At 35.3% G+C, this 16,330-nt stretch overlaps 3 protein-coding genes across 4 annotated transcripts in view; all 3 read left to right on the top strand.

Moving 5' to 3' along the window:
- The window catches only part of LOC125839616 (wound-induced proteinase inhibitor 1-like), a 31,613-nt gene extending 16,166 nt beyond the window's left edge, over nt 1-15,447 (top strand). The window contains exon 5 of the mRNA XM_049518613.1: nt 15,418-15,447. The gene's annotated coding sequence lies outside the window, so the exon portion shown is untranslated. The remainder of the gene's footprint in view (nt 1-15,417) is intronic.
- The window catches only part of LOC125839606 (proteinase inhibitor I-B-like), a 164,599-nt gene that overhangs the window by 87,172 nt on the left and 61,097 nt on the right, over nt 1-16,330 (top strand). The window lies entirely within an intron of this gene.
- Nucleotides 13,511-15,540, top strand: LOC125839611 (proteinase inhibitor 1-like). The gene is made up of 3 exons (XM_049518606.1): nt 13,511-13,588; nt 14,100-14,201; nt 15,208-15,540. The coding sequence occupies exons 1-3, from the start codon at nt 13,540-13,542 to the stop codon at nt 15,402-15,404; spliced, it is 348 nt and encodes a 115-aa protein (XP_049374563.1). The 5' UTR covers nt 13,511-13,539; the 3' UTR covers nt 15,405-15,540.

Here is a 16,330-nt window from a genome sequence, read left to right as displayed (position 1 = left end):
CTGTTGTTTGAAACTTTTGGTAATTGGTAGGTGAGTTTAAAATAAAAAAATGGTTTTTTTAATTTGGGTTTAAAAAAAATAAAAATCGAGTAAGGTATTGAAATGAAGCCATATGTCTATCCGCAGATTTAAAATGTGATAGCTATCATTTAAATTGCATTTGTCTGTAATGATTCGGAAGGTCATTTTTGAAAATTTTGAATATTCATTTAACTAGAGTGAACTAATGAATGGTTAATTATTAAATAACTAATTTTAGTTAATGCTTAATGGGTTAAGTTTATAATTAGTTTAATACAACTTGACCCATATAGGAAAATAGTTATTAGGGTTGAGAATTATTGGGTCATAATTTTATTTTTATTTTTTAAAAAAAGGCAAGAACTCAGCGGACGAAAGCGAAAGAAAAGTTTGTGGAGAACTTGTGCGGCGGAAACAAGGAGTATTTTAGGTAAATAAATAAATATGTATATGTGAAGCTAATTTTTCTATTCTTGTACAGATTGTTGCATATATATATATATTGATGGACTAGAGCGTATTGGTTAAATTGCTATGGTTGGCGGATGAAACTCTACTAGGATATGAGACTTTTCTTTAATGTTAGTTAATATTTTAATTCATTAAGAGTTTGGGGAAATTAAGGTGAAATTGATGTATGTTAGTTAAAATGGGTTGTGAGTTAGTTTTGGAAATTAACGGTAACGGTGGGTGCTAATAGTATTGTTATTATTATTATATTCCTTTTTGTTTGCTGTCAATTTTTGGGGATTAAGGAAATTGAATTGTTAGGAGTATATGTATAATTATTTTCCATACATGCTACCTATAGTTTCAAGTAGTAAGTTGAATGCTCACTAAAGGAGTTAGATTGTTACTCTATATAAGTTAAGGCCTAATTGATTTCTTGGGAAAATAATAATGTCATTGTTGTTCGTATTTTTGTAAATGTCAGTAGATTTACGATATTTGAAGGAATTGGAAGAATTAACAAGTTAATGGGCATCAAGAGTTAGGAACTTAATTATTAATTTGGGTAAGTTTTTGGGTCTAGGCTAAATCTATAGTGACATGAGTGTTGTTAGTTTCGGAATCTTATTGTGACTATGTACTTGAATAGATTGCATTGACTTGGAAGCTCAACGAAAAGGGAAGGCTCAAGTCTAGGAGTGATTGTTCGATTATTTGAGGCAAGTGGATTTCTAACCCTTGTTAAGTGTATGGAATTCGTGTATTTCCTTGTAATATGTGTTTGGGGGTTATGAGACTTGGTGATGGGTTGACTTGTCCACACTGATTAATTCTAATGATGAAAAAGGGGTAATAAAAGACAATGTGATTAATTGTTTGTGTGTGATGTGTTGAGAATGGAGAATGGTTTGAAAGGCTTGTCGAATCATTGTTGATGTTGTATCATGATTGTGTTGTTGTGAATTGTGCAATATCATGAAAATGGTCATCTCCTCATCTATTTTGTGTGAACATGTCATTTGCATTGTTCTGAGACATGGCTGTGATAAGTGTTATGTGATAAGAGGATGTACCATTTCGAGGGACGTATCGCGCGCCGCGATGGATATTATATTTCGAGGGACGTATTGCGTGTCGCGATGGTTACTATTATCGAGGGTCGTATCGTGCGCCGCGATAGATGCATGGACAGATATGTCCCCCATGGGTCCCGGACTGAGAGACAACGGGTGTGTATCATTAGGTCAGACATGCATCACTATACTTGACATTGCATTTCATTGCATTACACTTCTTTATTATTGGTGAACTTGATCTTGTGTGTTGCTGATCTTGTGAGTGCCTTTCTGTGGAACTTGTGACTGATGAATATTGAGCTTGTTATTGAAGATACGCAATTGTTAGAGTGTTGTTGTTGAGGATATGAAACTGTTGTTGTTATTGTTGAGGATATGAAATTGTTAGAGTGTTGTGTTGAGCTATGTGATTTGTAAATTGTGAACTGTTATGTTGGGCTGGTTTTATACAGATTATAGTTGTGAAATTCGGTTGGGGTGTAAGGAGTACTCGTATTCTATCCCCTTAGCTCGTGTTTAGAGGTTTACTTGCTGAGTACCGTGTGGATTGACACTCACCCCTTGCTACTATATTTTTTTGTAGGTTTCTAGCCCGGACCTTTGTGATATTTTTTGTTCTCCTTGTCCGAGGCTTCTTGTGAAGGTTTATGAGATAGATGCTTTTCATTTCAGCGGACCTTCTTTCTTCTTAATTATGATCTTGTTCTATTCTAGAAACAAGTTCATTTGAGACTTGTGTTTTCTTTTGAATCAATTATAATACTTTAGAGGCGTGTACACGTGACAACCAGATTTTCGGGGTATTTGTTTTAGTTGATTATGAATTTTTCCGCATTATATAGTAATGGGTTGAGTTTAAGGCTGACTGGTCTTGGTGAGATAAGACGAGTGACATCACGTCCATTTTTGAGTTGTGACATTGTCAAACTCAAACTAGTCCCCCCCAACCCTGTAACATCCGGTAATTAGAAATATCTATGAAGAGGCTTAAAATCGGAAATAGTCATTTTTGGAAGGAATTCAAAAATCTGGAAATTTGGCTAAGTGTGGAAATCAGTGAGTTTTGGCCAACTTTGAGCAGTCAAAACTCCTAGCTCAGGAGGATTTAGGAGTAGTTCCAGTTATGGTTGCGAAGCTTGTGGAATGATCTTTCCAACGCCACCGATTTCGCTCCATTCCGAGTTCGTATGAGCGAGTTATGCCCTTTGAAAGTTGGGCAGTTGGCAGGGAATCCGCCTGGAAATTTTAAGGGCATTTTGGTCTTTTCCCTAGCCATTTCTTTTGGGATAATATTGTTGTGTTAGGCTGATCTTTGGATCATTTTGTCCCATTTTAAAAGAGTGAGAACTAGGGCTTGTGAGGGAAGAGGAGAAGAAGGAGAAGAAGAAGAAGAAAGAGGAGATCAACAAGTTACCGTCAAAGATCGTCGTGGATATCGTCGGGGGTGATCCCTATCAAGGTATGTGAGCTCTTAGTGTGGGTTGATCCTTTCCCCCACACACCCAACTCATTATAATTGAGGAAAGATTGGATATGTTGTTGAAGTTGTTGGGTTGTGTTGTTGATTGTGTTGTTGAAGTTATTGTTGGTTGTGGGACATGATTTGGTTGTGTATTTGAGTTGTAATCTATTGTATGTTGAGAGATTGTTGATCCTTAGTGTTTGGGGTTGAATCCATTGAAGTAAGGGTGGTTTAGAGTTGGCAAAACAAGGGAGAAAAGTCGAGTTTTCTGGGCTAGGGGTTGGCGCGTCGCGCCTGCCAGCGCGCCCCAAGAGTAGCTCTGAAGCCCAGCCCTTGGGGCGGTGCGCCAGTCAGAGGGCCAGCAGGGCACTTCTGAACTTCAAGGGCTGGCGCTCCGCGCCTTGCAGAGCGCCAAGGACCCCAACCTACCCCTTTCATTCCCTACTCTTTCATGCATGTTCCTTGGTATTATACCTATGTTCCATAGTTGTTTCCAACACTTCAAGTTACGTTTAAATGTCAAGAATTCATCCGTAAACGTGGGATCATATGTCTTGAATCCACAATCCAATTCAAGGCGAGTTAGGATCGAAGTCAAAGTGAAGTTAGAGTCAAGTCAAGTAAAGTTAAGAAGTAAGTCCAAGCAAGTCCTCAAAGCTTTTCAAGAGTCGTTATTGAACGTTCTAATATCGTTTTAAGGTTCAAGTTGCAAGCCAAGCAAAGAGTATAGATTTTCAATTTGAGTAAGAGTCTCAAGTTTCAAGTCGAGTAAGAGTCTTGAGTTTCAAGTTAAGTCAAGAGTTTAAAGTTGAGTCCATTTCTCATAAAGCTATTAGGGAACTAAGTATTCCCAAAGAAGTTTATAAATGTATTTTTTTACATTTAAGTAAGGAAGGAACCATGTTTTCCAAAAGAGCCTTTGGGCTAAGTTTTGAGTAATTATCTCAATTAAAGAAAGATGTGTTTAAAGCACTTATGAGCCAAAGTATTTTGGGAGTAGTATTGAGCACCGAATTGGGGACGCGAGTTCACATTAACTCAACTCTCCATAAGAACCATGCGCCAACATGGGACTTGACGTATCATTCTTTTTAGATGATCACGTAAGATTAAGCTAGTGGATCCACTAAGCAATAGTAAGGTCCTATATCACGACAAGGTATAGGATGGTCCTTGGGAAACGTAAGGTAAAATGTTGTATCATCACTAAGGCTCATAGTGGTGGTTGTCGGTTGAAGAATCTTCCACTAAAGTTATATTACTTTTATATAAATAAAGTTGAGCTCTTATTGCTTGAATCATTAACGAACTAAGTTGTTTGCAATATTTTAAAAGCTTTATATATCGCATGTGTCTTATTGCCTTATATATACATATTGAGTTCAGTTAAGTTATTCTTGAGTCGTACAGGGCCAAGGTAAGTGTTCTCTTGTATCCCTTCAAGCTTAAGTTGTGGTTTAGCTTTCCAGCTCGCATACTCGTACATTCCATATACTGATGTCACTTGGCCTGCATCTTATTATGATGCAGATGCAGGTACCCAGGATCAGCATCCAGCCCGCCGTTGATCCAGTTGAGCACTCCAAAGTCAGTGGTGAGCCTCCTTGCTTTCGGAGGACTCAGTTATTCTTTTCTCTTAAGTTTTGTTTTATTAGGGTGTTGCGGGGTCTGTCCCAACATCCATCTAAGTATTCTAGAGGCTTCATAGACAGTCAGTCAGTTAGTTTGAGTCTCTCATCTATGTATATATGTAAATATTCTATTTTGAGATTTGAGTTGCCTTTGTGGCCAGATTTTATAAGTTAAGTTGTTGTGTAATCCTTGCATTTGCATTAAGTTTTCTGTTGAGTTAGGTTTCCGCTGAGTTAAGAAAGCCAGGCCAAGGGTTCGCTTGGGGCTAGAAATGGTCTCCGGGTGCCGGTCCCGCCCAGGGTGTAGGCTCGGGGTGTGACAAACCCCACCCCCACCACACCCTAAAAGATTAAAACGTGAATAATTTGTTGTACTAAACAAAAATATCATAAAAGGTTAAGATAGAAATATAAGTTTCTATCATCAAAGGGACCACTAGTGTTTCTCAGTCTTTAATTAGATGTTTGAGAATAAACTCGTTAGATAGTTACATATGTTTGAAAATGTGTGTTATAATGACACTTTTGTTTCTTTTAGAACCATAATATCACCCAACTATTCCTATTTTCTTCAAAATATTGTAACGACCTGATTTTCTTCGTTATGAAAAAGCCAATGGGAAAGAATTGGGGCAAGAAAACTTTTTCGTAGTAACTTGAGATTTCCTAGCCTAGTCCAGATTGGACGAAATTGAAGTCAGTGAGGTCTAGGGAAATCTGCTTACAAATAAGAAATTTGATTACATTAATGGATAGCTAATACGTTAAGGAACCCGTACGACTTTATGGAATTAAATTCGGGCGAGTAGAACTCCTGAAACTGAACTTAGCGTGAACGGGTATTTTCTGAGTGTCATGGGATGAAAGTGTGTTGTGAAAATAGTGGTTTGGAATTCTTAAATTGCCCACTGGTTCCGTGCAAGCCGTTGTGGCCAGATTATTCTCGCCAGGGCGGGGCCGCTGTGGCGTTGGGGACTTCATAGCAGGACAGACGTGACTAAAGTTGGAAATAAAACCCCAAAAATATTTTATTCTGCACTTTTCAACTTTGAGAGCTAAGGAATGACCCCAGGTGTGTTCTTGATGGTTTTTCACCATTCTTAAGGCTAAATGTAAGGTTTTTACTCCCCGAATTCATGTTTCGATCCGTAGAACGTAGTTTCTTGGGTAATTATCATTAGGGAAAGGTTTTGATCTGAAGTTAATGGTGGAAAAAGCCCTAATTTAGGTATTAGGATCTTGGGTTGGCCTAGGGTTGATAATGTTGATTATAATCCGGATAATTAGGCCACGTTTATTGATCCTTGTGTTAATTGTATGTTTTTAGACCACGAACAAGCGGAAAGAATCCGAAAAGGGAAGATTCAAGTGCTTTAGGGGATTCAAGCTTGGATTCGAGGTAGGTGATGATTGTGATTTCATGTTGGTGTGATATATGTTTGTAATTGCTCATTATAATGCATGTATGTATGCGAATGTTGCATTATTGATCACCCTAATCATAAATGAGGATAATTCGATAATTGTATGTCATGAATCACCTCTGTTGTATGATTGTGAGAATATATTTTGTAAATGTGATTGTGGTTTGTTGAATGGATCGGGTGTCCGACACACTAACTTGGATCGATTGCCACGTTCTGGCATAAATATGGGATCGATTGCCACGTTCCGACATAAACATTGGATCGGGTATGTAATGACCCTAAAGGTCATTTTTGGAAATTTTCATAAAATGACCGTTTTACCCTTCCGATAGTTGCCCCGAGTCCTAATTGTTGTATTTTCAAAGTTGGTTTGGAGGAAAATTGATGAAAAGTTGAGTTTTTGGAAAGTTGAGTTTTTAAGAGTTAAACTTTGGTTAAAAGTGCTATTTCGAGTCATTTGGAGTTTCGAGACTCGAATCGAATTTCCGTCGATTCCAGCAGTTTTAGAATGTCGAAACGGGTCTATGAGAACTTACGGAGTCGAATTTGGAGTTAAAACGAAGATTTGAGGTCCTAAGTTGCTAAAATTGTGAAATTTTGATCAAGAGTTGACTTTGGTCAACAAACAAGGTTCTGGTGCTCGAAATGGAATTCCGAGGGCACCGTTGGATTCAGGGGGTGATTCTAAGTCTAGAATGAGTCTTGGTTGAATTTTTAGAGGCCCCGATTGCGTTTCGAGTTTTTGAGCCTAAAGTTAGTTTTTTGACGCCTTATCGGATACCGGGTCAAGGAGACCTCAAATTCAAATTCCGACGATTTCATTGAGTCCGAAATGTCATTTTCAAGCTAGTAGCATATTTGGTTAGTGTTCGGGAAGTTCCAAATGAGTTTTGGGTTAGCTTTTAAGCTTCTTGGATGTTTTGACACTATTTCAGCAAATTGTGGCAACTAAAGGGTTCATTATTAATTTTAAAGGTCGAAAAAAATTTCCGAAGGTTCTGAAATTTTGAGCATGAATTATAGGACTTATCTGCAAATTTTGGTGCATTTTCGCTAACCTGAGATTGGACTTTTATCGCAAATAAGAAATAATTGTTTACCGAGTAGAAATGATATTTGACTGGGCAACGAGCATGAAATTGAGCTCCGATTGAACGAGCAGGTCCATATCATTATTTAAAACATTTACAAAAAAGAATCGGATCATTTTACTATCGTATGAGGAAATTACGGCCTTTTTAGTGAAAGATTAACTGCTGTTTTTCTGGTGCATAACAGCCATGTACTGTTATAAAAATCTCAGACCGTGTTCATTTGGTATTTTGAGCATATCGGGAGTTCTAAATATCGGAATGGAGTGATTCTTACGGTTTTCTTCTTGAATTAATATGAGGGTTAGTATTCAATCTTTAATTCGACATTTTCTCATAATTTCTTTATCTGATTTTTTTCCCTATCCGTAAACCTCTTGGGAAAAATTGGGGTTTTATCGATTTGGACTCCCTTTTTGATGAAAAAGGTATATTTACGATCCTTATGTTATGGGTAAACTGATTTTAACATAAAATTATTGATTCATCGATTATTTTCATCATATTAACCGCGTACAATTTGGACTTTCTCGGTAAAGTTAAAGTTTGATAAATTGAGAATTTCAAGGTCGATCTTAACTCCGTTTTTGATGAAATTTCATATTTGAACTTATCTAAGCATGGGTAAGATGTTTTTCAAGAGATATTTCATTTTCGAGTCTGTAACATCCGACAATTTAAAAATGAATATGAAGAAGCTTGAAATTTGGAAATAGTCATTTTTGGAAAAATTTAAAATCTGGAAAATTTGGCTAAGTGTGGAAATCAGTGAGTTTTTGGCCAACTTTGAGCAGTCATAACTCCTAGATCAGGATGATTTAGGAGTAGTTCCAGTTATGGTTTCGAAGCTTGTGGAACGATCTTTCCAACGCCACTGAGTTTGCTCGATTCCGAGTTCGTATGAGCGAGTTATGATCTTTGAAAGTTGGGCAGTTGGCAGGGATTCCGTTCCGGAAATTTAAGGGCATTTTGGTCTTTTCACAAATAATTTCTTTTGAGCTTATATTGTTGTATTAGGCTGATATTTGGATCATTTTGTCCCATTTTGAAAGAGAAAGAGTTAGGGTTCAAGAGAAGAAGAAGAGAAGAAGGAGAAGAAGAAGAGAAGAAAGAGGAGATCAACAAGATTTGTCAAGATCATTGTGGATTTTCGTCGGGGGTGATCCCTATCAAGGTATGTGAGTCTTTAGTGTGGGTTTATCCTTTCCCCCCACATACCAAGCTCGTTTTTATGATTTGAGAAGAGATTGGATTTGTTGTTGAAGTTGTTGAAGTTGTTAGTTGTTGTTGATGTTGTTAGTTGTGTTGTTGAGGTTATTGTTGGTTGTGGGACAGGATTGGGCTGTGTATTTGAGTTGTGACCTATTGTATATTGAGGAATTTTATGATCCTTAGTGTTGGTTGGTTCATACCCCCACACACCAACTCGTTTTTAATTCCAAGAGAAGATTTATTGGTTGTTGAAGTTGTAGTGGTGTTGTGTTGAAGTTCTTGCTGATTTAGTACAGATTTCTGGCTGTGATTTTTGAGTTGAATCTATTGTATAATAAGGGTCTTTATGATTCTAAGTGTTGCTGCTGAAACCTTGAGGTTGAGAGGGTTTAGAATTGGAAAGAAACAAGGGGAAAAAGTCGGATTTTTGGGGAAAAAGGGGCTGGGCTGTTGCACCTCTCCTAGTGCCAAGGACACCAATCCTTCCCTTTCATTCACCATTTCTTTTTTTATACATGTTCCTAGGTATTATACCTATGTTTCCTAGTTGTTTCCAACACTCCAAGGTACTTCCAAAAGTCAAGTAAAACTACAAGTCAAGTGAAGTTAGTTTCCAAGTCAAGTGAAGTTAGTTTCCAATTCAAGTGAAGTTAGTTTCCAAGTCAAGTGAAGTCAAGCTTAGAAGTAAGTAAGTCAAAGCAAGTCTTTAAGGTTTTCCAAGAGTCTTCATTGAGCGTTTTAACTTCATTCTAAGGCTCAAGTTCCAAGTTAAGTATTGAGTTTCAAGTCAAGTCAAAAGTTAAGAGTTTCATGTTAAGTTAAGAGTTTCACATCAAGCCAAGAGTTCAAGTAAAGTAAAGAGTTTAAAGTTGAGTTCTTTTCTCAAAGTTATTAGGGAACTATGTATTCCCAAAGAAGTTTTAAAGAAATGTTTTTACATTTAAACAAGGTTGGAAACTGAGATTTCCAAAAAGCCTTCGGGCTAGTTTTTGAGTAATTATTTCATATCAGTAGGAAGAAATATGTTTTAAAAACATAAGAGCCAGTACATTTTTGGGAGTAGTATCGAGCACCGAATTGGGGGAGCGTTCAAAGAACCCACAGCCCCCATAGAACCATGTTAGCCACCATGGGTAGAAAAGGATCATACTTTTTAGATGAATCCTTTTCAGATTAGACTAGTGGATCCATTAGGCAGTTCAGGTCTTATACCTTTGGCCGGGTATAAGATGCTCTGGCAGCGTGAGGTCGATCGCTGTATCATCACTATAGCTCTTATGTGATGGTTGTCGGTTAGAGAAACTCCCACAGCAGTTATTGTATTTTTCATACACAGAGATTATTGTATTTTTTATATACATCAGTTCATTGTATTTTTATACACATTTCAGGCTTATTGTATCCTTGTATACACACAGAGTTCATAGCATGTTTTAAGCAATCTTTCTTTATATCGCACTTGTTTTAAATTGCCTTATATTGAAAGAAGTCAGTCAGGTTGAGTTAAGTTGAGCCAGGTAAGCTATTCAGTTTCTTCCAGTTTTCCTTCTAGCCTTTGTTGCTTAGTTTTCCAGCTTGCATACTCGTACATTCCATGTACTGATGCCAGTTGGCCTGCATCGTTTGATGATGCAGATTCAGGTACCCCGGATCAGCATCCTGCACGTCGTTGATCCAGCTGAGCACTCCAGAGTCAGTGGTGAGCCTCCTTGCATTCCGGAGGACTCAATTATTTTGTGTTCTTAGTTTTTGTTTTATTAGGATGTTGCGGGGTCTGTCCCAACATCCATCTCAGTATTTTAGAGGCTTCATAGACAGACAGTCAGTCATTTAGTTTTGAGTCTCTCATCTATATATATATGTAAATATTCTATTTTGAGATTCGAGTTGCCTTTATGGCCATATTTTATAAGTTAAGTTGTTTTGTAATATTGCATTGCATTGAGTTATTCTGTTGAGGTTTCCGCTGAGTTAAGAAAGCCAGGCCAAGGGTTCGCTTGGGGCTAGAAATGGTCTCCGGGTGCCGGTCCCGCCCAGGGTGTAGGCTCGGGGCGTGACAGAGTCGGGGTTTCAGATCCGAATATTTTAGGCTTCTTCAAGAACGTGAATTTTTCTTCAAATTGAGTTTGTGAATTGATTTCAACTCCGTTTTCAAATTGGTTTTCACCATTAGCTTCCAAATACTTTAAGGATCATTTTACATAAAAAAATTCCAGATTTGGGTATCGTTTTCCGGTATGAGACTTTTGGACCGTTTTGCCCTTTTTCCCTAAATTTCTTGATTTTGGTCTCATTGGACTCGAATTGTGATTGTGAATAATTGTTTGAATAGATTATCATGATTCGGATTCTACTCGGAAAGGAAAGGCTCAAGTCAAGTAACTTTTGGAGTTCGTTTTAAGGCAAGTGGCTTCCAAACTTTGTAAAACTCTTAGACTACGCATGACTACTTTCCTAATTGTGTTGGGGAGTAATGGGGATTGAGGATGAGTTTATTTGTTGATTGAAATTTGTTGTAAATGAAAGATGGGGAATAAAACGAGCTAAATGTGTTATGATGTGGTCGTGATATGGTTGTGATTGAGACAGGTGATGTGTAATACTATGATGTGGTCGTGATATGGTGGTGTTTGAGACAGGTGATGTGTAATACTATGATGTGATCGTGATATGATTACGATTGATGACATGTGCATATTCATTATTCATCCCATGTGTGAACTATCTGTTGCATGAGTTCTGAGACACTGCTATGAGGATGGATGGATATGAGACACAGTTGAGACTAGCTCCGGCTAGCGATTTGGATGCCGATGAGATCTGGTTTCGGCGGTGATACATGGTCCATGTGTGGCCCCTGTGGTTTTCGGTACTCACCCTTGCTTCTACACAATTGTGTAGGTTGACAGCTCTCTCAAATTCGGCTTAGTATTTTCTTTAGCAGATTGAGCTTCGGGACATACTCGAGAGGTAGCGGTTCATTCCAGACGTGCCCTTAAGTTATCTTTACTTTCAGTTTTGTTTTATTCGAGAACTATACTCTGAGACTTGTATATTTTTATTCAAATTCTGTATTTAGAGGTTTGTACATGTGACAACCAAATTCTGGGTAGTGTTGAGTCTCAATTAAAGTCTTCCGCTTATTTATTATCTTTTATTCTCGTATTTCTACTTCTCTATTGTTGTGGTTGGGTTAGGCTGACGTGTCCGGTGGGAAATGGACATGTGCCATCACATCCGAATTTGGGGTGTGACAGGGTACCACGAATCGGTATACTAACAGTTTGAGTTTGAGTTCCATGAGAGAACCATTGAATTGGTTTCCGTGAGAGGACCATTGAATTGTGTTGTGTATCTACTTGTGATGATTACGTTCATATCTAATGATGATTGAGATTGAAAGATTGTTGGTTGCTCTAAATTGATAATCAATGTGTATTGTTGAGAACGTGGAATGTTACATTGATCCTGAAAAGATGACTAATATTGTATATGTTTGATATATGTTTGTTTTATAATGTTGTGCTTACTTGCGTGTGTTTCATTTATTAGCATAGTTGCGTGATCCTACCAGTACATTGTGGTTGTGTACTGATACTACACTTGATTGTTCTTTGTTGAGTACAGGGCATCTTCAGGCGGCTATTGTTAGACCTCAGTTAGGTGACTATTGAGAGTGACCGGATTCAAGGGTGAGCCAGTTCTTTTAGGCTTCCGTGGATCTTTTTTGTTTAAGTCCACTCTATTCGGACTCAGACTATTTGTTAAAGGTGTTTGTTTAGTTTCGGGGTTGTACCCCTTGTTCTTAGACTTATCGTTCATAGAGTTTAGGTACAATGACTCTCAGGTTCTAGAGGTTGAATTTCCGCATTAGTTTGGTTAGTTAATTGTTTAAACCTTTGAAGTTTATGGGGACTCCATTTTTATTTCCATTTGAACCTGCTTTCGTATCTTTAAATGCCTTAGTTTTTAGTTAAGTTGTTAGTTGGGTTGTAGTAATGGTTCTCCCACCGGAGGGTTAGTGTGGGTGCCAATCACGATGGTCCGGATCGTGACATATATTCCTCTCTTTTAATGGGATGACATTTCACATTATTTTATTTTTTTTAACAAAAAGTTTTTAAACAATACAATAAAAGCCTGTTTAACGTTTTTATAAGCAACTTCTTTTAGATATTAATTTAAATATTTACGCATTCTTGAATTTTATAAAAGGTAATCAAATTTTAAAAATATATAAAAAAATAAATAATAAATATTAGTTAATTTTAATTTAAAATTTGATTACCTTTTATAAAATTCAAGAATATGTACATATTTAATTGAATACCTAAAAAAAGTTGTTTATAGAAACATTAAACAACTTTTTATTGTATTGTTAAGAAAAAATGTTTTTTTTTTTAAAATAATGTGGCATGACATATCACTAGGAGAGAAGAGTATATTTTGAGGAAAATAGAATTTGATGATATTGTGGTCTTAAAGAAATAAAAGTGTATTGTAGGGCAAATTTTCAAACTTAAGTGATTATCTAAGAAATTTACTCGAAATTTTGAGTTTGAGCCTTGAATATAAAAAATTTCTCAATTTATTTTCTTCTAGAATTTGAAACTACTTTAATGGATTTTCCTTCATTTAAAAAATAATTAAAAAAACTCGACATGATGCTCCAACCTTTATATTTCCAATTTCTATGGAGGAAAATTATCTCCTAGTGCACTTACAATTTGAATGAAAAGATTATGCTTACAAAGATCTCCACCATGTATTTTATGAATTTATTGTTCTTCCATGTTTTCTTTAAAAAAAATCATATAACTAGAAAATATTTATAACCGATTATAAAATCAAATTTCATGTTTCTTTCTTGTCAAATTCATAAATTATAAATAGTGATATCTGTGGATGTCCCTCACCTACGACGTGTAAATTCAATTTCACTGTCCCCTTTATATTTTGTGTGTAAATTAAAAATAATAGTTATATCCTAATTAGTGGCTTTAAAGGAAAAGACCATTTTGTCCCGTATCTTCAAATTGTACAACATGTGGTTAGAGACCACTAGTATGTAGTACCTCACTACAATGAAGGCAACATCTGCCTATAAATTTGTGTGATGCACTCTTACAAATTCACTCAATTTCTTCTACTCTTTACAACTATAAGAAAATGGAGGCAAAGTTTGCTCACATCATTGTTTTCTTTCTTCTTGCAACTTGTTAGTACCCCGCCCCCCCCCCCCCCCCCGCTCTCTCTCTCTCTCTATATATATATATGCATGATTATTATTAGAGTTGTAAATGGGTGGGTGGGTGGGCGGGAAAGAAGAATTTTCAAGGAATTCACCATCTACTATTTATACATAAAAAAAAGTTTAATCTTGTAAATACAATGTGCTTCTTTGTATTTTGACTTCCTTAATGAAAATATTGGTTCTACCACGGTTCCAATGAATCTCCTTCTACCCTTTCTTATGCCAGAGATTTCTAGACATCATAACTTTCTTACATTCTAACTTGAAATGAGAAATACATTATACATAATAATGTAGAAGAATTGTTACACTATATATTAGCATAATAACTTTAAAAGATAATTATAAATAACCGTTCATATTAATGAGGTAGAATATAATTAAGGGGTTAACTATAATAACATGTTAAAATATATTGAATATTAAAAAAAAAATATTTTCACTAATTACTATTGAAATGTTTTTTTTTTTACAGCCTTTGAAACTTTCAATGCGCAAAGTGAAGGGCTAGAATTCATCAAACTTCTAAAGGAATTGAAATCTGTTCATGAGTCCAAGCCCAACTTGGAATGCCAAGGTTTGTCATTTCTCCCTACTTTTTGCTCCTTATATTTGGGGATTTGACTCGTTTCCATTACATTTTCTATTCATTTTCTCAAATGCATATTTAAATGAGTAATACTTTTCATATTTAAAATTTAAAGATCTGAATTGAATTTAATTTAGCAAGCCTCTTAACAATGATTACATTAGTTAAGAAAATGGAGATGAGTCAAATTCCTTATATTACATCAGTTTCATGGTTAATTCAATATTTGCCACAATCATATATGAGTAAGTGTGCACATAGGTTGAGTTGGTTCGATTTTTACTAAAAAAATCAAATCAAGCTATATATATATATATATATATATATATATATATATATATATATTAATCATTTAAAAAAAATATATGTTCTAATATTAGAACACAATTTGTGCTTGGTCAATGTTCTAAAATCCTTTTAAGGGAAAAAAAAAATTAGCTGCTGAAAAAACATTTTTTTCTACTACAAAAAAACACATATTTTTTTTTCTTAAACCTTGGCCAAACACCTCGATTCTCTAAAACATGTGCCTTTGTAATAATAGCTAAAAACATTTTTGACTTCCTAGAAATTTGACCAAACAAAATATAAATCATTCAACTCCGAGGAAATAATTTTAATAATTTAGTTGATTGATTGCATAAACTTTCACATTATTGGTGAAGATTCGATTCCCCACCTTATAATCTCTTCCCACGTTTCTCCTCCCCCTGTCCCCCACAACAACATACCTAGTGAAGTCTCACTAAGTCATGAAGGTAGAAAAATTATTTTCGAAAGACCTTTGGCTCAAGTCCATCCCCTACTCCGGCCCCAATTTTCAAAAAAATAATAGATGAGATAGTTACACACTTCAATATGGTATCAGAGCAGATAGAGGTCCTGGTTACCCACTTCAATATCAACTCCATGTTTGCTATTATTATAACACATATAAAGTATATTATTCTTGTTCTTTCTTTCTCTCATTATAATTAATTATGTGTATATGTAGGAAAACCAATGTGGCCAGAACTTATTGGTGTACCAGCACAGTATGCTAAGGGAATAATTGAGAAGGAAAATTCATTCATAACTGATGTTGAGATAGTATTGAATGGTTCTCCAGTCACAGCTGATTTTAGTTGTAATCGAGTTCGTATTGTTGTAAACATCTTGGATTATGCTGTATCAATGCCTGTGATTGGTTAATTAATGGATTATTGAAGTAATTAAGCAGCCACATGTGAAAAAAATAATAATTAGGGTTCATGTATGTTGATTATAATGTATCCATGTACTCTTACTATATATATATAATGAAATAAATAAGTGTGGCTTCATTAAATGTACTCTCCTTAATTAATTCCTTTTATATATTGTGCTTTAATTCGTCTGTTTCAATTTGTTTGTCTTATTTTGACTTACACAAAATTTAAAAAGTAAAAAAGACATATTAGTAAGTACTTCTGATTTGTACATTTATCAATGAATACAAGAGTGAGAAAATTTGGCCAAATTTGCTGAATTTTTGAATAATAAATATACTGAATTTCGATTAATGTAATGTCATCGATGTATTTTGAATAAGAAATACAAAGTCTTGATAGTATTTCTCATTCAAAATACAATATATATATATATCAACAAATGAAGGAGTACTGCATCAAACATGTATCAATGAATATAAGGATGAGAAAATCAATATCATGGATGTATTTATTATTCAAAAAATCTTCCAATGTATCTCTCTGTTCTTTAAAACAGTCAAAAATATAATTTAACAAACGATTCTAATTCGTACATGTATCAACAATTATGGACGAACAAATAAAAATAAAGAGAGGAATTAAATAGTAGTTGATTTAGTTGTGCTTTTTTATAAAGGAGAATAAAATTTCCAAAAGAGAATTGGGGGTCGTTAGCCAATATTTGCATATTTGGACCATTTGACTAACGATAGATTTATGAGTCGAAAACTTTTCAAATGAAGAATAAAATAACTCTATATAAAATAGAGATATGTTTGATCCTTTTTTCATTATTTTACAAAGTTTATAAAATAGGTTCTCTTTCAATCAGTACCAAAAACTTCCAAATATACTAGTATATGTTTTTTTACCCAATTGGTAACCATT

Source organism: Solanum verrucosum, unplaced genomic scaffold (genome assembly GCF_900185275.1).
Source record: "Solanum verrucosum unplaced genomic scaffold, falcon-dt-bn FXZP01000306.1, whole genome shotgun sequence".
In the NCBI taxonomy this organism is placed as follows: Eukaryota; Viridiplantae; Streptophyta; class Magnoliopsida; order Solanales; family Solanaceae; genus Solanum; species Solanum verrucosum.
The sequence above is the reverse complement of the archived record's forward strand: the minus strand, read 5'-3'. Positions and strand labels throughout refer to the sequence as shown.